Source organism: Pseudorasbora parva, chromosome 10, assembly GCF_024679245.1.
Source record: "Pseudorasbora parva isolate DD20220531a chromosome 10, ASM2467924v1, whole genome shotgun sequence".
In the NCBI taxonomy this organism is placed as follows: domain Eukaryota; kingdom Metazoa; phylum Chordata; class Actinopteri; order Cypriniformes; family Gobionidae; genus Pseudorasbora; species Pseudorasbora parva.
In genome coordinates this window covers 23,017,525-23,038,491 of record NC_090181.1, presented here as the reverse complement: position 1 = coordinate 23,038,491, position 20,967 = coordinate 23,017,525, and the positions used below count along the sequence as shown (strand labels likewise).

The window sequence follows — 20,967 nt, the reverse complement described above, 5'->3', positions numbered from 1 at the left end:
CGATTTTTACAAAATCTTGTCATTCCCAGTAAATGCGTTACATTTCCTGTTGGCATAGTGCCGAATATTGTCGGCTGATGAACTTTAGAGTGAGTGTATACACTACAGTGAGTGTTCAGTCATAGTCACTGCTGCTCAGATTGTTCTGTATTTACACAGATGGTTAGACAGGAATCCGCTGAGTTAACCCACACATTCTTTTAAACAGACTTTCAGACACACACACAAAATCACCTCTCTCACGCTGTATTGCACAGGAAGGGTGCAACGTGTGGAAGTATCCTGTTTATTACACATGGCTCTGTGTACAGAAAACCATGAACTCAAATACAGCATAAACCTGTAGCTTTTTTCCCTAATTTATGTTTACTCATATGCTTCTCTCTCTTTCTCTCTCTCTCTCCGTTTTGTCCTCTTTGTGCCCTTCCTCTTCACCCCGTGGTCTATATTTTCAGCTCTGGGGAATTATTAAACAAGGATACAAGTGCAAAGGTAAAAAATAAATAAATAGAGCAGATCACAATAGATGTTGATGCTTGTTGATGCTGATCTTATAAATTCACTACTAGTTTTTTTCTTTTCTTCTCTTAGTTATTTGAAATTAGTGTTTTTTTAAACATCCTGTTTCTATAAATCTGTCCCATGCATGTGTTTTTTGTTGTTGTTCTTATACATTCTCATTTATGGAAATGTGCACTTAAAGTGTAATGTTTTGGTTTTCAGACTGTGGAGTGAACTGCCATAAACAGTGTCGTGAGCTGTTGGTTTTGGCGTGCCGACGCCTTCCTCGGTCCACATCGCTGGGAAGCGTATCTCCTGGAGTGCTTACTCACAGCTCTTTACCCAGCAGCCCCAACCTGCCCACCTGCAAAGGTGAAAACACACCTGTACAGTACATCAACATCTGTTTATCTTCATAGATGAGGGTTTTCTCTCTCTCTCTCTCTCTCTCTCTCTCTCTCTCTCTCTCTCTCTCTCTCTCTCTCTCTCTCTCTCTCTCTCTCTCTCTCTCTCTCTCTCTAAAATAAATAGATATAAATAAATAAGCTTTCCATTGATGTATGGTTTGTTAGGATATGAAAATATTTGGCTAAGAGACAACTATTTAAAGTCATTTCTGCAAAAGGATTCCCGACCAAGTTTTGAGTGCATAACTGAACATAATTATTTGAAGGTTGACTTTTTTTGTATTAAAAACTTTTTTCGTTTATTGGTCGTATGAAATATGCTAATTTTTTTAGAGATAGGAATTTTGGGTTTTCATGAGCTGTATGCCAAAATCATCAGTATTAAAACAAGACCTGAAATATATATATATATATATATATATATATATATATATATATATATATATATATATATATATATATATATATATATATATATATATGTATATGTATATATATATGTATATGTATATATATATATATACATATATATATATATATATACATATATATATATATATATATATATATATATATATATATATATATATATATATATTTATTTATTTATTTATTTATTTATTTATTTATGGTAGGAAATTCACAACGTATATTCTTGGAACATGATATAATATCCTAATGATTTTTGGCAAAAAAGAAAAAGTGACAAGTTTGACCCATACAATGTATTGTTGGCTATTGCCACAAATATACCTGTGTGATTTATGCCTGCTTTTGTGGTCCAGGGTCACATATATACAGGTCCTTCTCAAAAAAATAGCATATGTGATAAAAGTTCATTATTTTCCGTAATGTAATGATAAAAATTAAACTTTCATATATTTTAGATTCATTGCACACCAACTAAAATATTTCAGGTCTTTTATTGTTTTAATACTGATGATTTTGGCATACAGCTCATGAAAACCCAAAATTCCTATCTCTAAAAAAATTAGCATATTTCATCCGACCAATAAAAGAAAAAAGTTTTTAATACAAAAAAAGTCAACCTTCAAATAATTATGTTCAGTTATGCACTCAATACTTGGTCGGGAATCCTTTTGCAGAAATGACTGCTTCAGTGCGGCGTGGCATGGAGGCGATCAGCCTGTGGCACTGCTGAGGTGTTATGGAGGCCCAGGATGCTTCGATAGCGGCCTTAAGCTCATCCAGAGTGTTGGGTCTTGCGTCTCTCAACTTTCTCTTCACAATATCCCACAGATTCTCTATGGGGTTCAGGTCAGGAGAGTTGGCAGACCAATTGAGCACAGTAATACCATGGTCAGTAAACCATTTACCAGTGGTTTTGGCACTGTGAGCAGGTGCCAGCTCTTGCTGAAAAACCAAATCTTCATCTCCATAAAGCTTTTCAGCAGATGGAAGCATGAAGTGCTCCAAAATCTCCTGATAGCTAGCTGCATTGACCCTGCCCTTGATAAAACACAGTGGACCAACACCAGCAGCTGACATGGCACCCAGACCATCACTGACTGTGGGTACTTGACACTGGACTTCAGGCATTTTGGCATTTCCTTCTCCCCAGTCTTCCTCCAGACTCTGGCACCTTGATTTCCGAATGACATGCAAAATTTGAGCAACAGTCCAGTGCTGCTTCTCTGTAGCCCAAAGTGGCTTGACCTGGGGAATGCGGCACCTGTAGCCCATTTCCTGCACACGCCTGTGCACGTTGGCTCTGGATGTTTCTACTCCAGACTCAGTCCACTGCTTCCGCAGGTCCCCCAAGGTCTGGAATCGGTCCTTCTCCACAATCTTCCTCAGGGTCCGGTCACCTCTTCTTGTTGTGCAGCGTTTTTTGCCACTCTTTTTTCTTCCCACAGACTTCCCACTGAGGTGCCTTGATACAGCACTCTGCGAACAGCCTATTCGTTCAGAAATTTCTTTCTGTGTCTTACCCTCTCGTTTGAGGGTGTCAATGATGGCCTTCTGGACAGGGTCGGGTCGGCAGTCTTACCCATGATTGCGGTTTTGAGTAATGAACCAGTTGAGTTTTTAAAAGCCTCTGGAATCTTTTGCAGGTGTTTAGAGTTAATTAGTTGATTCAGATGATTAGGTTAATAGCTCGTTTAGAGAACATTTTCATGATATGCTAATTTTTTAAGATAGGAATTCTGGGTTTTCATGAGCTGTATGCCAAAATCATCAGTATTAAAACAATAAAAGACCTGAAGTATTTCAGTTGGTGTACAATGAATCTAAAATATATGAAAGTTTAATTTTTATCATTATGTAACAACAACGACTCATGAGTTTAATGTCTCGGGGAATAATTAACTCAAAAGGGATTTAATATTCAATATTCATGAATTTATGAATATAATTTGCCAGTTGTTCATTACGTATTAAAATTTTCCGATAGGGAAAATTGTTTAATTAAATACAAGTAACCCTTTATGAAATTGCTTGAAATTATCCTACTAAGTTTGTCCTGCAAATTAGTTATAGACTTTTCAAATCAATTCTCAATAAGGGATTACTGCTTTACGAGCGCATAAGAAACATTAACTTTACTGATCAGGACAAGTTCAATATTTCAAATGGTCATACAGTTTACTTACTAACATAGTAGCATAAGCAGTTAGGTAACGTTAGATCGCAAGTTTCATTGACTTCGTGTATGTGGTAGAATAACAGATTCAACTCATTAAATGTCTTTTGGAGGTTTAATAACCACAGACTAAAAATAACACTACAATTCACACAGAAAGTACATACTAAATATGCATCAAGATAGTAGAAATATAGATATTAACGAAAGAATACATAAAAGAGAATAATGAATAGACTGAAATTAGAGAGAGATAAAAGAGAGAGAGAGAGAGAGAGACAAAGAGAGTGGGGGGGGGGGGGGGGGTAAGCAGCAACTTTCCTTCAGTTCATCAAATACGACCCTCACGGAGTTAACTTGTCCCAACGGGAAAATAACACACCCTCTTTACAGCAGTAAGAATAAGAATACTTGCATTCTTTTTGGTTTCGTTTTGGCTTCTCGCTTATGTGCGTGTGCTCCGAGTTCAAATGCCCTGCGTGTCCGGGTCGAGAGGGAGCGGCTGGTTGCTTTTAGGGATGCTCCGTGTCCTCCTTCTGAAGAATGCCCTTGGGGCTAGTAAGTTGATGACTCAGTAGGGAAGCGAGGAGAACAGGCTTGTTGAAGATCGGATTGTAGAAGAGAAGATTTTTGGAAGAGCTGAGGCCTGCTTGGAGGGCCTGCATTGGTGGCATGGCTTAAGTGCCAGCCACCGTGGGTTTTGGCTCCCACAGGGAGAGAGTTGGAGAAGTAAGAGCAAGAGATTTTCAGAGAAGAGCGGGAAGATTGTCTCCACTGGTCTTTTAAGGTCTGGAAGTAGTCCCACCCTCCAGGGTTAGACTTAACCAATGAGATTGTTGGGATTTCCAGGCGGGAAATTCCTCAGCAGATTTTATGCTTCTTTGTTTCAAAGTTCGACTCAGTGGGTCTCTGAGTCTTCATACTATAATTAATGCAACAAACACACACTGCATTTTCTGAATAAGTGATATACATGGAAGTGTAAGTCGTGAAGTGAGCATTGATTTGATAGGAGACATGACATATATGAGGTTATCTGAACTAGTACTTTGTTAAGACAAAGACAAAAAGATGCAAAATACCATACAGAATAAACATTTTACAAGACAGTTATGTGTTTACATATAATGTCCTGGGGTGCATGTTCATTTATAGATGGTTTGTCTATAATTTGAGGCAAAAGCTCTGTGTCTTAAACTCTTTGTGTATAAGACACTCTTCCTGCACTTTTCTGTGGCCAAATTCTTTTGAGCCATAAAACATCTTATCAGATGGTTTCCAGGGTAACGAAGAATCTTTCTCTGTTGTGTTGGGGGAAGGCCTGCCACCAAGCACAACTTTCAAAACATATTTGTTAAATGTAACTGGCGATTGTGTGTTTGATTCGCCTGAGTCGCTACAATTACATTATGGAAAATAATGAACTTTTATCACATATGCTAATTTTTGGAGAAGGACATGTAAATTAACAATGTTTATTTGTTAAAAAACATTTTTGACAGCTATGTGAAAAAGGCAGTTTCTTTCAGTTTTTCCCTTCTGTTTGGCTAAAACACTGGGCGAATTCCAGGCTGTATTTTTTTAACTAATAATAATAATAATAATAATAATAATAATAATAATAATACCGTAATAATACATTTTATTTGTATTGCCCTTTACATTTGGAACAAATGCAATTTACATTTGAAGAACTACTTCAGGAAGAGGATGCCATTTTAGGGGCTTCCTTTACAGAAGTAATTGAATCTTTTATGGCATGTGACCTAGGGTGACAAGTACCCACAATTCAGTTTTAATCTAGAGGTGGCGGTGGAGTTGGACGTAAAGCTGTGTCCGGAACATTTTGCACTCTAGCGGTTAATAAACTGATCTGCATGCGTCTTGTGGAAGAACATTGCAACTGGAGCTACTTCTCTCTGTTTATGTCTATGGCAAGTTACGCAGGGACTGTGCTCCTCCACAGCGGTTCCTACCAGACCGGTCAGAAATAGTCCGAAAACACAAAAATTACACACATCAGCTTTAATGTATATACAGAATAATTCAAGTTGGTTGGTTTTGTTGTGATATATTACACTAATTTGTATCATGCATTTCATATTTAGTTTTGTGTTTAATACTTAACTTAACACGTGCATGCACGCACACACACACACACACACACACACAAAAAGAAGCATTTTTTTAAAACCGCATGCCCAGTGCATTATGGGTGTGGAATTTTTCCTATTTTGCAAAACAGAAGACAACAGCCTGTTTTCTCTAGAGAGGTAGCTCCATTTTTTTCCCCACTAGGCAGCCAGGTTTTATTGAAAGCCTATTAAGCCAGCGGTGAAGTACTCTTTTAAAATATTGTTTTCAGAGCATTTATCTATTTTTGTCTTTTCTTTTTTTTTCTTAGTATTTTTTTAACACGTTTTTGCAAGTAAAATGATCTTGTTTTTGGGATGTTTAAATGGAAAACATGATTTATATTTCTGATCAATCTGAAAATATTGAAAAAAACATTCTCTTTGCTAACATTCTCTTGTCTTGTCATTGCACAGATGATGATGAGGTGTTTACTTTTCCTGCTATGTCGCCATCGTCAGGCTCTGACCTGGAGGGAAAGTCCATCACTCTGATGACCGGTTCCGCCCAGCGCATCTCAGTGCGGCTCCAGAGAGCCACTACCAGTCAGGCCACTCAAACAGAACCCCTTTGGCCCGAGAACGGCTGGGCTGCCGTTGCTGACAGTGGGTCGCACACCTTCCCCAAAATGAGGTACAGGCCACACCGCAAAGCTTCCAAGAACAAAGGCTTTGCTCGTTGGGAGAATGACACGCAGAGTTCGGCAGGGATGAGGAACAGCAGGAACTCACAGGAGCACTGCGAAGAGTCACCGCAGAATGGACTGACAGAACAACATATGAACAAAACCAGGACCTCTGAGGTATGATTGAACAAAATTCCATTTGAATTAAGAAGAAATGATCCAGTAGCTATTTAGAAAACTTATAACTTCAGTGTGCTGGATAAATATTTCCCAAAAAACATGTTCTATGAGATGACAAAGATGACTCACGCTTGTTTGAGCAGGATAACCTTGTGAATCCCACAAACCTTCTTGTTTCACTGCTTTTCACTCTTTGCCTCTCTCAAGGCCCTTGAACATCTTGAAACTTCGCTGAGCCATTGCCATGGTAACACCAAGGTTCCACGTCTGTAGGCTCCTTCTCTCATCGCTCTAGAGATAATCTTGATCAGAGGCCGCAGGGCCGAGAGCTCCTCAGGACTCACACCGATGAGTTTACATATGGAGTAGTAGCACTAACCTGAGCAGGAGCAGGGCTTGAGGCTGTTGTTTTAGGACGTGGCAGACACCTTGTTTTGAGTTCAAATGCAGAGCATATGTCTGACCCGGATTGTGTTGCCGTGTTTGTTAAATTCAGATATTTTCTGTGTTATTTATAGAACAGGCTTTAAAAAAAGCCAGGGTCACTTGACACACAGGGATTAAACCGCTGACGCACCTGTCAGTCTTACAATGCAGAATATATTTTTTAGGTGAGCAGTTTATGAATATGCATATTTAATTGTTTAGCATGTTGGTTTGGTTTTTAACCTTTTTAAGTGGAAAAATAAAACCCACAATACTACAATCAAACTATTTTTATAAGAATAATAATTGTTGTTTTTAATTATCTTTAATAACATTTTATGTGTCAGTTATGGATTTATTTACAAAAAACGATTTAACTATTTAAGAGAATAAAAAAAAAATATTAAGTGTTTTTAGAAAGTCTCTTATACCCACTAAGGCGGCATTCATTTGATCAAAGATACAGTAAATAAATAAATAAAAACAACTATTTGAATATTAAAATGCACTTTATTTCTGTGATGGCAAAGCTGAGTTTTCAATCTTCAGTCCCATGATTCTTCAGAAATCATTGTAATATGCTGATTTGTGCTCAAGAAACATTTATCATTATCATTTTTGAAAGCATGATACATTTCAAAAGTTCAAAAGAACAGCATGTTTTAAAATGGAATTTTTGTAACATTATAAATGTCTTTACTGTCACTTTTGATCAATTTAATGCATTCTTGATAAATACAAATATTAATTTATTTAACACAAAGGGTCATGTATGCTATGTGGTTACATTTTTATCAGATAAATAAAATAAATTACTAAAACATTTTAATTTAATGAGTTTATTTTCTGAAGATCTACTGTGTGGCAAAAGTTCTCATGGTTAAAGAAAAATCAACAACAGAATGACTAATTTATTGATGTATTATTATAATTATTATTATTATAAGTAGTAGTAGTAGTATTGACATTTTCTTAAGATTTATCATGAACAAAGTTTAAGACCATGATTAACTAAATATAGGTGGAATCAGTTTGAATGAGTGATTCAATGACTCACTTATTAATACTTCAATTATTGGATTAATTTCATTCTCTTGAAGGAATGATTCAGTGACAAAAACAAATTTGTTGCCACTAATTGGTGTAACGATAGCCTGACGTGGTCATACCTAATTCTAGTCAGAATATGACTCTGAAACTGCTCCATTGGGCTGTGATTATGGGGCGTGTTTCAACCGAACCAGGAAAGACCTCAATTGGATAGACCTACAACCAATCAGAGCAACGAAGCTACACATTATTACATTATGTTGTCAAATGTCAACAGAGCTCAACTGCACTGTGTTTTGTAACAGAAATAAGGATACTGTGTGTTGGAAAAGATGAGATGGCGTGGGTATTTGAATCGAGATCACAAATTTCACAAAAAGCATTCATTATTTTTTGTCTAAACAAATGAGTCCGGTGTCTACATGATCTCCCACCGTGTGTTTTCAGATCAGCTGACTTGACCGCTCGGTGGGCCCATGCAGGACACCCTGGAGCCTGTCAGGACCAAGGCCCAGAGGGCTCTCCTCTCTAGGGGCTGTGCTGAGGTGCCTCATGCCTCCAGTGGATCAGGAATAGGGCCACTATTTCTACAGCCGCAGCAACAGAGGGGCGGCAAGCAGCCTGACTGAACTGGGGGAAGGGTTGCATCAAAGTAAAGGTCTCGGACTAAACAGAGAGTGACTGTGCTGTGCTGTCCTGTGTATCAGACTGTAACAGACAGGTTGGAAACCTAACTGAGAATCACTGAAAGCTGATGTGACCGATTCATCGGTATATAAATGTGTGAGAGAGGATTTAAGGTATGCGGTTGACGTGGTTTCAACGCATGCTCTGGTCTTTGTTTTCCAGAAACACTACATGAAAAGGACACAATAGATGATTATATTCAGGTTGTCTGAAGTTGGAAATGGCATCGAGGTAAAGATGAACTTATGTATGATAGGATGTTCAAACACTACATTAATGTGTTACCCTGCAACACATTATGATCAGAAGTGGAAGGTACGTTGACCCCAAACATAATAAAAAACATCTACACTCTTTCAAAGATTGGTTTGCACCAAAATTTGTGTCTCCTGTGCTTGGTAACTAGACTGGAGTCCATGAAGTAACATCAGTATTGCCTAGTAACACTGATAGATCATATAAGTTTGAAATGATCTTCATATATAAAAAAAAAATCAGATGACGGATTCTGCAGATACAGGTGTGCCATCGGCCTGTTGTTTGTATGGCCTCTGTTGCTTAGTGCCAGATGAGTCCATTGAAAGTCCATCACCAAGGCAACGCAGCGTCCTTCAGCACCATATGTTGTGAAATAAGTTTGGCACAGATATTTCAGCTCAGCTAGAGCCCAAAGGGCTCAGATAGGACAGACTGCACACAATTATTTTTTTGCTGACTGTTTGCGTGTCATATAAGACAAACAGTGATTATAGTCTTTGAGCCTATAGGATTAGATGTTCTTCTGGCAACACAATTAAAGGCCCCATACCACTCTCATTATTTACGAAACCCAAAACATGTTTTCTTCCGTGTAAAACAATTGTCAGACAACTTAAATTTCAGTTTATTCCTCTTAAAAACTTATGAAAGGTTTGACACAAGATATGGACAGGTTAAACAGTTGTTGGATGCTAAGGACTTTTATTGTATAAGAGAGCAGCTCACACAAGAAATATTTGTATGGTTTTAAAACATGCGAGGGAGTAAATGATTACAGAATGAATGTTTAGATGGCAGTGGCTTATGATATCCTGAAACCTTCATGCGTAGTACTGTGAGCACGTACCTGTTGCCAATGTCATTCTCCTTAGAGCATTCCAATAGTGTGCCATTGATTCTGCTTCATCTGTTTATGTCTGATGTTTTTGAGTGTTACTCAGTGTTTGAATTGTGTCAGAGATCAGAAGAGAGGGGCTAAAAAAACAAAACACAGGCGTCCAAACGCAGCCCTGGAGGGCAGCGGTCCTGCAGATTTTACCTCCAAATTGCCTCAACTCACCTGCCTGAAAGTTTACTAGTATGCCTAGTAAGAACATGATGAGCTGGTTCAGGTGTTTGGTGGTGTAATTGGGGTTGAAGATGAACTCTGCAGGGGTGCGTTCCACTTTGCTTTTAGACATACACTTGCAAATGTCCCCAAGAACGTCCTATCAGGGAAATCCCTGCCACCATTTTAAAGTAATACCATCTTGCCATTTAAATTTTGTCAAGTGGGCAAAGGAAATTTAGATTTTGACAGAGGGAGCGAGTCTACTCTGATGTACACTTCAAGTAGCACTATATCCCACAATTCAGCTCGATTGTGACGGCACAGCAGTTCACACTTATAGTGCATGATATATTAATTATTTCAAGAATGAATCACATAATAGTGTAATATATGAATTATAGTTTGGTTTAACCACATAATACTTGAAGCTACCTTATGTTTAGTCAATACGGTCATCCTATTGATTGTTTGTGTAATTACATTTTTCTCCTACAGCTCATATTAACAATAGGATTTTATATATTTTTTTCCCAACAACTTATATGCATATTGAATGGTATTTAAAACATTCATACCTAAAAAAATATTTTAAAAAATCGGCTCCATAGTGAATGCCAAGTGATGAGCTTAGTGTGTTTCATTTAAACCGTATACACGAGTTCCACCAGTTTGAGCACTCATGCAACGTAAGCAATGACGTACATCTGAGCCCACTAGATGGAGGGAAGTTAGTGAGTGTAGGGCATACAAATTTGGAGTGGAACGCAGCCCAGGACTGTGACTCTCAGGGACCAGGATTGGACACACCTGATGTAGCATATAACGTGTACTAAAAGGGACTGTTCATCTAAAAATGAAAATTATGTTTTGAGAAATGAAATGCCTTTTTCCCCCAATGCAATGGAAATTAACAGGTAGCCTACCAAAACCAAATTTCTTCAAAATGTCAACTCAAAAACATATCAAGCCTACGCACTTGAGAATTTAAGGACAAATATATAAAGCCTTTATCATGGCATGGGTAACCATTTCAACCTTCAAAATGGTTTTTTTTTTTTTTGGCCCAGCTATACCGTCAACGTTATAAATTTGAGCAATCGTTTAGAGCCTTAGATTATGAGAACCTCCTGTGGGAGATTTGTAATACACCTGTTGTCTTTCACTGACTGATAGGTGAGTATTACTGATTAAAGGATTTAAATATAATTTGACCAAATCATTGTGCATGAGCACCATTTTTTTTATTTATTTATTTTTTTTACTTATGAGCATCAACATAATTTCTTGTGCAAACATCTTTACGTAATACAAGCTTTGTGAACTCAAGAATCATGCATTGAAAAACTGATAAATCTTGCAGTTAATGCAGTAAAATGATCTTCCTTGTCATTACTGCATTGACTGCAGTGATACGAATGTTTCTGGTCATGTTTAAGATTAATGCCAGCCAGATCTGCTTTGGGAAAAGGTGTGCATTTATACTGTTAGGGTCTCACTTATCTTTATTTCAGCGTTGGTAAAAACCTTACAGAAAAGAAATTGTGTGTGCAGAGGTCCTCTCTGCATCTCAGGGTTTCCAGTGAAAATAAGCTTGTCCCATAAAACCGAATATTAAACAATGGACTTTTACCATCTTGACTGGAATATTTGGAAAACATTTTGTATGTCTGACAAGTTAATGTATTAAATGTATTTATAGAAAACTGGAATTAGATTTTAACCAAGTCTGCTTTGACTGGAATGAGATTAATGATTGAATACATCACATGTTCCATGATTCCTTTATTGCAACTGTTAGAATTCCCCTGATGTAAATGGGAAAACCTCAATAAACACACTACCATAGCATGGACTAATCACTCAACTATTCAAACCTTTCATTCTCTAAACAAATCTACAGTTTGTGTTTAATGCCTCCTAATGACTGGTTTTAAACTGTGATAATGTGACTGAAATGTTTTGGATCTGCCCCATTTTGCGAGTATTTAAAATGGATGTCTATCGCCCCCATGTGGCCACTGTATTACTAAGCATGTCACAATCCCACTGCATCATGGGAATCTGCATCATTTCTGTAGAAGCCTTGTATTCAAGTTGTTTTCATCATTGTAACTGCTGACATTTACTGCCATAATGACAATAATGCAAAAACTATTAAAAACCGTATCCTCTTCACTTAAAACGCGTCAGTTTTTGACAATAAATGGTTTGACAGTGAGCTCTTTCCTTCACGATTTATTTAATCATTCAAAACCTTTAAACGTTGTTTCCCAAAACAGCAGAAAGCTCAATTCACATCAGTCAACCAATTTCAGGGTTTCCACACATCAGCAAATTAACATTCACATGTGAGCGTCAAGAAATCAACGGACCTGTTTACTCACAAGTTAAACAAAACTTCATTGGGGGGAGACCAAAAAGAACATTTTTCAAGTGCTGATCGTTGAAATAACAGATGGACATTGAGAACTTATGAAGTCAAAGAACAATTCCATAAATAAAACTAAAATAACAAAAGTTTCAAAGCTTCTCTAAGATAAGGCTTCTTCAGATTTAGAGTTGGGCAGCAAAATCAGGCAGTAGACTCGACCGATGTCAATCATCATCAGTGAGGAAGAAAGATGAAAACAAACCCAGCAACAGAAAGTTCATCCCGGGGTTTTTTGGCGAACCGACCCCCCACTTCTAAATAAGTGAAGTAGTTCGAATTGTCTGGTGGAAGCAGAACCGTTTAGACCAACCGTACACATGCAGAAGCACATTGTTCATTCAGAGGCAATCTCGGTAAAGCAGACTCCAGAGGCACCATGGGAATGATGAGATGTAATCTGCTCATTCAGAGGTCTGCGTCTCTCTCAGTCTTCCACCCTCAGGGAATTGTGCGGCCCTCTTTGAAGCTGTAGGTTGCAGTAACTGTCTTTTTTCAGCTAGTAAACTGTCTTCCCTGGCCAAATCCAGCCTGGTTATACTGGTGCCCACCTTGCTGAAAGAACTGCTCAAACTGCCCGCCTTGATTAAAATTCTGTCCTCCTCTTCCACCCCATCCTCCTCCCTGCCCACTTCCTCTTCCCCGTCCTCTACCCCCACGACCGCCCCTTCCACCCCTCTCCTGGTGTCGTCCTCCATCCTGATAGTAGCCCTCGTGCTGGAAACTCCCACCTCCGCCTTGGTAGCCTCCTCCTTGATACCCCGGACCTTGCTGGCCTCCTCCTTGGTATCCCGACCCCTGCTGGCCTCCATGGTAGCCGCCGCCGCCACCTCCTCCTCCTCCTCCTCCTCCTCCGTAACCACTTCGATATCCACCATCCTGGTAATGACCCTGGTATCCACCTCCGCCAGAGCCGTCCTGCCAGTTCCCCTGAGTTTTACCCCCCCGGTGGTCTCCTCTCCCTCCTCTGCCGCCACCCCCTCCTCTGTCGTGACCTTCGCGGCCGCCCTGCTGCTGGTCATAACCACCTCGTCCACCACCTCTTCCTCCACCACCGGAGTAGTACTGTCCTCCACCGCCCCCTTGTGGACCATCTTGCCGCTTCTGCCACGTAGGCATCTCCGGAGGTGGGGGTTCGATCTCATTGGGTCTCCCTCCTCGATCAGGCACACGACCCATCAGCACCTAATATATAAAAATAAACGTAAGAATAATAAACTCACTAGTATGTACACTACTGTTCAAAAGTTTGGGTCAGTAAGAAATTAATACTTCTATTCAGCAAGCATGACTTAAATGTATCAAAAGTGACAGTAAAGACTCTTGTTAAAAAAAATCTATTTCAATTAAATGCTGTTCTTATAAACTTTCTATTCAAACAATCCTGAAACAAAACTTATCACGGTTTCCACAAAAATAATAAACAGCACAACTGATAAGAAATGTTTCTTGAGCAGCAAAACAGTGTACTGGAATGAAAATACATTTAAAACCAACACACCTTGTTAATGGCACATGCCGTTTTCTCCCTGATGTGACCACTGCTGGTTCTCAGGATCTTTGATAAATCTTCTCTAGCAGCAAACAGATGAGCCACAGAAACTTTGGTTTTAGCAGCCAACACCACACGAAGAGGCTGGTACACTTTCGAAAGTTTATCAGCATGTGTCTGTACAGAATAAAGCAATGTAATTTTAAATATCACTCAAACCACAGTTTTGCTCATTCTTATAGCTTAATCACTATAAACTTTTTGTTTTATGTTATATATAAAGTAAAGGGATGATTCAGGTACCTTGGCTCTTTCTGACCAGCCAAAAGATTGCACGGTCACATCCAGTCGTTTCAGCAACATCTTTCTTCTGACTTCATACTCATTCACAAGTGCTTGGTTTACTGCTTCAATTTTCTCCTAGAGTTAAGAAAAGGCATTTCAATAAAAACATTTAACACAGTGTTCCAATTTAAAAGGATTGATTTAGCTATTTTAGAAAATCAAAACTAGAGCTTACCCAATGAACAGGACCCAGTGGTTTCTTCAGTAGTGGTTCTCCTACATGAGATGATGAGACCTTGGACAAAGCTTCCTTCAGCTGAGGGAAAATTGCATTTAATTGGAACATGTTCAATGTACAAACTAAAAATGACTAATAAATGTGTACATGCATTCTTATGTGAGCAGTACATATTCTATGCCATCTTTAAAAGGATAGTTCACCCAAACATTAAAATTCTCTTACCATGTAGTTGCCCTTATGTTGTTGAAGAATGTTTGTAACAAAGACAATAGAGCAACCATTGACTATCATAGTAGTTTTTTCCCTACTATGGTAGTCAATGGTTGCTCAATCTGCTTGGTTACAAACTCATACAGGTTTGGAACAACTTGAGGGTTAGTAAATGATGACAGAATTTTAATTTTGGGGTGAACTATCCCTTTAACGTGATGTAAAGCCAACTGACAGGACTCTGAACTGCGGCGTGAACAAACATGGAGCCCCTCATCTCACGTTATATGTCAAGATCATTTATAAAGGTTCAACAAAGGTTGTTTAAACAACAAAACACTCACTTAACGCGTATTTGAGAATTGGAATAGATAGCTGATGACAAAGTAAGCATGTTTGTGAATATTTTGAATAAAAAAATGAAATAAAAGGGATACATCTGACATACAGGCAATTTTGGCTGCGGTGAGTCATGTGAAAAGCATGATGCACTACCATGGAAACAATAAAGCAAAACTAAAATACCAGTCGCCTTAAAAATATCAGCTAGAATATAGAACTCACTTGTGAAAGTGTTTCAAAACAGTCAAAACATTTTACACAGCACGATTTTGAATCACTGGTCCAGATATTTAGCATGCCAAATATCTCATAGGCATCGTCGATCCTCTCGGATCACTTCTTTGATAAATGACACTGCGTGACTGTCACTTGCTTGAACAAACACCTATTTGCCTGCGATTTCGCAAGTCCTTTGGGCAAGTCAAAAACAGGGCTAAAATCGTGCAGTGTGAACTAGTGACCCAATATGCGGGCATGCATTAAATGTAGAAAATAATATAAATCAATCACCAGTAAATAAACCTGACCTTTTTCTCAATCCCACTGAAGAACTGGAACATGGTGATGTTGGCAGGAGGTTTGGACATGCCAAGAGCCATACAGATGCCCTTCAGCTCTATGAAAACATTACTCTCCTGCACCTTCTTCTGAGGATGGTTCACCAGGATCATCCTGGACGATTCAAGCTCGGAGATCAAGAAGCCTGGAAGAAAGATGCGAGTATGAAAAAACAATGATGTCATTGATACTGTAGGTTTTTTTTGATATTGTTAATTAGTTACATATTATTAGCTTTATGTCAATATACATTTTATTCATTTTAATTTCAGTTAATTTCAAGTTAAACTTAATCAAAAATAAATTAGAAGTGTTGCCTGGTTAACAACCTGAAAAAAAAAAAACAAAGCTTTATAAAGAAGCGCAGGAATGATTGTGTTTCCATACCTAGCAGTAACAGGCAGTTGTTTGCATTCAGCAGACGTTTGGTGACTTCTCCAGTGATGAGAGCAGGATATGGACAGCACAGCTCAGATAAAAGACCACTCATCTCCAGCTGAAACCCCTCAGCCTCGGTCGGACCTGTGCACGCACACCCAAACCAACATCAGACTAATCCTAAGAATTTAGCATTTTGGTTTGTTTTGGTTAAACTCTATGGTACTAACATAACAATAGAGTGGTGCAGGGCAGGCATGACGCCTGAAGCCGGACGACTGTGGTCGTTTACAACCATTTTAAACTAAAAACATCTGCATTTTGGACATTAATTTTAGAAATGGATACTTGGACAGGATAGTGTCGATCGATCATGAAAATGATGATTGTCATGACCTAAAATATATACATTTCTTTTTTCCCCTGATAAAGTGAAGTCTTAAGGCGCTACAGAGACATTACACGTCAAATTCTTAAGTCATATCATGTGTCTTGGATCTTTACGGGATGTGTGTGAATGCATATTTACCATTCACACACATCCCTCTCTGTGAATCTCTGTGATTCACACAGATTAATCTCAAGATGTGTCAATTTATTTTTTCAAAAACTTTTATACATCCTTTTTTCATATTTTAATCAACATATTTTCATGTTATATTTATATTTGTCAACATTAATTTTCATAATGGTGTTAATTAAAATATTTAATTAATCGCAATGGAAACGTCCTGCTCCCCAGTACTTGAGTACTTATTTTTGAGATCTATCAGTATTCAAAATTAAAAAACAAAAATGCCTTTTTTTTAAATAAAACAAATTACACACTTTTTGCACAAATAGTGCAAATAGGTTTCATAGTGCAAGTTTTTGAAAACAATACCTTTATCGTCTCATTTACAAAAAAGTGAATCTGTAAAAACAGGTATTTATGCACGTGCATGTTTAGTCTATAGATGCATGTTTGGTGAGAGTGCTCTGTAGTAAAAAAAATGTGTGCGCAGGCGTGTAATCTTTCTTTACAAACATGCATGCTAGACAAGTAGGTGGCGATGTCAAATATAGCTATTTAGTCATTTTCACAAATCCGTGTGATTAAGGATCATTTTAATAATATTGTCATCTGTACAAAGAAAAAATTGTTGTAATAAAACAGTCATTTCAAATGAATTACATTCCATTAAAGGTGCCCTAGAATGAAAAATGGAATTAACATTGGTGAAATAATAAGAGTTCAGTACATGGACATCACATACTGTGAGTCTCAAACACCATTGCCTCCTCCTTCTTATGTAAATCTTGTGCATGAAAAACACCAAGGAAAAATAAGTGCTTGGCCTGTCACGATAAATTTTGCTGGACGATAAATTGGCCAAGAAATTATTGTGATAAACGATAATATTGTCGTTCTGAGACCATTTTCATTTAAAATAATGATAATGTAATAAAAATGCAGGTACACCTTTTCAAAGATCAATAAACTTTAATTTCAAAAGACTTTAACACTAAAAATGGAAAACATTTTAAATAACCACAATAAATGAACAAAACAACCGAAAACAATAAAAGCATGGACTCTCAGTCTGTTTAAAAAATGCATTTAAATAAGTACCAAAAACAATAAATAAAATGGATGAAAGCCGCAACGGATGATTGTGTTTTAGGTGCATATTAGGGGCGGCACGGTTCACAAAACCCACAGTTCGGTTCGTATCACGGTTTTAGGGGCACAGTTTTCCGTTCAGTACAGTACTTGTTGTTTTTTTAAATTTTAATCCAGAAATGTACTTCAGCATATGATATATTAATTATCCACAATTTAGGATACAGTATTAAAAAAAATGTTATATCATAGCCTAAAGGGGGTCGCACACCGGACGCGGAGCTCGGCGGCGTGCGGCGCAGCGTCTCAGGTATCGCACACCGGACACGCACATTTTAAAAGGCTACGTTTATTATACATTTCCCCAAAATATGTTTAGACTTTATTCAAGCTGTTGAACTCAGAATGTAAAACAAATGTGTCTTGTAGCAAAGGTTGAAATCAGTATACCTTAACGATAATATACTTTTAATATAAAGCCTTGAAATGGCGCTCTGTGGCGCGGCAGGATTTAGAACAACTTCCTGAGTCGCTGCGGACAGGCGCCGAATGCTGCCACCGGTGTGCGTACACTCATTGAAAACAATGTGTTCGAATTTTAAAGACGTGGCGCGCCGCCGAGCTCCGCGTCCGGTGTGCGACCCCCTTAATCATGCACAAACTGAACTTGACCATTTCTGAGGAAAGCTAGTCTCTTGATGACATGCCATCTCTTGATGACATGCTTTTCATTTATTTGGCAAAAAAAGGAGAATGTGTATTGCTATCTCTACAGGAACTTATGTGCCTTTTTAGCACACAAAGATTGAACTGAAGAATTAACTTGCGTTTATCAAACTTCAGTGTAGCTTTAAGCCTCATTTATACACGATGCGTCCGCTCGAGCGCGAGGCAAAAATGACATCGACGCGGAGTGCGCGAAACCCCATTTCGCTTGGCGTTGTGCACATCAAATTCCGTGACATTGCGTGTGGGTCTGCAACCGAAGAGCCACGAGTTCCAGACGATTCTTCTGGACGAGAATGACGTCTCATCACGCCGCACCCGGTCTGCAGTATAAACACCTCCCTAAACAGACAAGGCGCGCGCAGTCAACGAGACACAGGAGGAAAACAAAAGCATGCAAATGGCAATTATCGAGGCCGGAAAAATTATCAAGCTCATTTTTTTTCTCGTGCGATTAATTGATTTATCGACTATCGCGACAGGCCTATTCTCAACATAACGCCAACTGTGACGCAATCGCTGGGATCATTAATATGTACGCCCCCAACATTTGCATCTGTCCGAACATGTTCATGTCAGGCGGATCTGACGGGAGCCGAATCATCGGGACTGCAGGGACATGCGTCACTCGAGGATCACAAAAACGGTCGCTCTCATGGACACAAATGTCATGTTCCAGGCTGTGCAGGGGACGTTCCAACTATATCTGCAAGCAGCAAGTAGTGATTATATTTCTGATTGTTTAAACAGTGTGTGTGAGCTGCTGAAATAAGCCAATCAGAGCAGAGCTCAACATTAATATTCATGACCTTTCCAAATAAGGCAAAAACAGAGCATTTCATCCTAGGAAAAATTTATAGGATTGTAAATGGACCTCTAAAACTGTATCTTTGCCCTGAAAAAAAAAATGTTTTGCCCTTAAATAAGCCACATACCCTCTATGTAGATATCAGAGAAAAATTTAGCATATTGTTTCAATTCATTCTAGGGCACCTTTAAAGGGGCAGTGTGTGAATTTTAGCAGCATCTGGCGGTGAGGGTGTGAATTGCAATCACCCTCTCACCCCTCCCTTTCGAAGCACATAGACATTTACATTTAATCATTTAGCAGACGCTTTTATCCAAAGCGACTCACAAAAAAGGGTAGAGCAATAGAAGCAACGAAACAAACAAAGCCAACAACCTGTAAGAGCTGTAAGAAATCTCAATTAATTAGCACAGTACACAACTTTTTTTTTTTTTTTTTTTTTTATATAGCCAGCTACAACAAATACTCACGTACGGAAAATACAGAACACTGGATTTGGATAGCTATGATAACAACCCATTAGGACTAAGGCTGATGCCCCAACTGTTGTCGTTAATGCGGATTCAGTGGCCCAATGGGTTCGAGAAGTTACGGGGGCCGACACAGGACAAAATGTTGTTGTCGGACCCCAGTTTGAAAACCCCTGCCATAGGATTATATTGTGTGCGTGATCACACTCACAGTTGGTCGCATGCACATTCTCCTCTAGTTTGCAATAGAGCTTCAGCTCAGACACAAGCCAGGCACACAGTTTAGTGAACTCTGGAGATGCAGCACCACCAGTCACCGCAGTCTCAAGAGTTCCGTCCTCTAGGAGTGGCCCCTGGTATCTGCAAACACAAACATACACACTGTTCTGAGCAATTTATTTGACTATGTTTGCATTTCGAGACAGTCCTGGGTCATTTTGAACTTCCTGTGCTTTTTGGGAGACCGTGAACTAAACCAATGATGTTTACATTAGAATGATGAAATGTCTAACATCTTAGCAAAAATACGAAATGCTTCAAATTAAGAAAAGATACAACATTATACAATGGTTAGTTATGGTCCTCAAATAGCATACAAATAATATATCTATTATATCTGAAGCCAAGGTCCTCATTCTTATACAAAAACCCATCCATCCCTACCATTTCTACACTGATTCTAGAACAGTCTATGGACTTGAAGTTCTTGTAAACTCGTCTGACACTTTGGGAGCTGGAAATGTGTTGACGGGTGTGTTCATTTAGGCCATGATGATTCAGGCTATTAATGGCACTGGAGATATTTTAGATATTTGAGCACTGCTGACGCTGCACGGCCCAATCAAGTCATTGATCATAGAATCATGCTGTTAAAAACATGAGCCAATAACCGCAGCTCTGATATAATGTAACAGGAAACAGATCACGGAGTACAAAATATTTGAAACGAACAACTTAAAGCAGAATGAATCAGCAGCAGTTCATAATGGGGGAAGCGTTTCTGTGTTCTCAGATCATGCAGAACACCGGCGTGCAGAGGCATGCGTGCACGAGCTCAGATTTATGCCATTCAAATCAAACTGGGTGATAAAGCGGGAGAGATTATAAAGGGAGGGTTGATTAACCTACCCCAGGTCCTCCAAAGAATCAAGAATATCGGTAAACTCCATTGTAAATCACTCCCTCTAGCAGCCGTAATGACTGCAATGCTAGGTTGGCATAATGGGGTCCTTCTTCTTTTTGCAGACCGTAAATATGCCGGATTATATTTCCACAAATCTGCACAGTCTGTACGAAATGTACTTTTTAGCCACACAAATTATCTTTAATTTTTTTAAATTAAATTATATAATTAATCATAATAAAAAAATAATAATTTATTGAATATTGCCTAAAGTCCATAAAAATACATGTAAGTTTTGTCATTCATTTAAAAGTTTGTTGTCTGTAAATTTGAAGCTTTGAATTAAAAAAAAAATATGTACCACAAGTTTATTTAAAATA

At 38.5% G+C, this 20,967-nt stretch overlaps 2 protein-coding genes across 6 annotated transcripts in view; one reads left to right on the top strand and one right to left on the bottom strand.

The window, feature by feature from the left end:
• The window catches only part of rasgrp3 (RAS guanyl releasing protein 3 (calcium and DAG-regulated)), a 45,192-nt gene extending 33,094 nt beyond the window's left edge, over positions 1-12,098 (top strand). For 4 of the 5 annotated variants that reach the window (XM_067455581.1, XM_067455579.1, XM_067455580.1 and 1 more), the window contains 4 exons: positions 456-492; positions 724-873; positions 6,063-6,448; positions 8,375-12,098. In XM_067455581.1, the coding sequence (XP_067311682.1) occupies positions 456-492; positions 724-873; positions 6,063-6,448; positions 8,375-8,383 (582 nt within the window). In that variant the 3' untranslated portion in view covers positions 8,384-12,098. Of the gene's footprint in view, positions 1-455; positions 493-723; positions 874-6,062; positions 6,455-8,374 lie in introns of those variants that run through there. The other variant, XM_067455582.1, reaches the window with a different exon arrangement.
• A 45-nt stretch (positions 12,099-12,143) lies between these two features.
• On the bottom strand, positions 12,144-20,724 carry fam98a (family with sequence similarity 98 member A). Its single transcript, XM_067455583.1, has 8 exons — positions 20,593-20,724; positions 19,676-19,824; positions 15,867-16,001; positions 15,449-15,624; positions 14,364-14,444; positions 14,147-14,263; positions 13,853-14,020; positions 12,144-13,536 (listed from the first exon to the last, which is right to left on the bottom strand). Exons 1-8 carry the CDS (start codon positions 20,631-20,633, stop codon positions 12,847-12,849), a joined length of 1,557 nt encoding a protein of 518 aa, XP_067311684.1. The 5' UTR covers positions 20,634-20,724; the 3' UTR covers positions 12,144-12,846.
• Between the last annotated feature and the right edge of the window lie 243 nt (positions 20,725-20,967).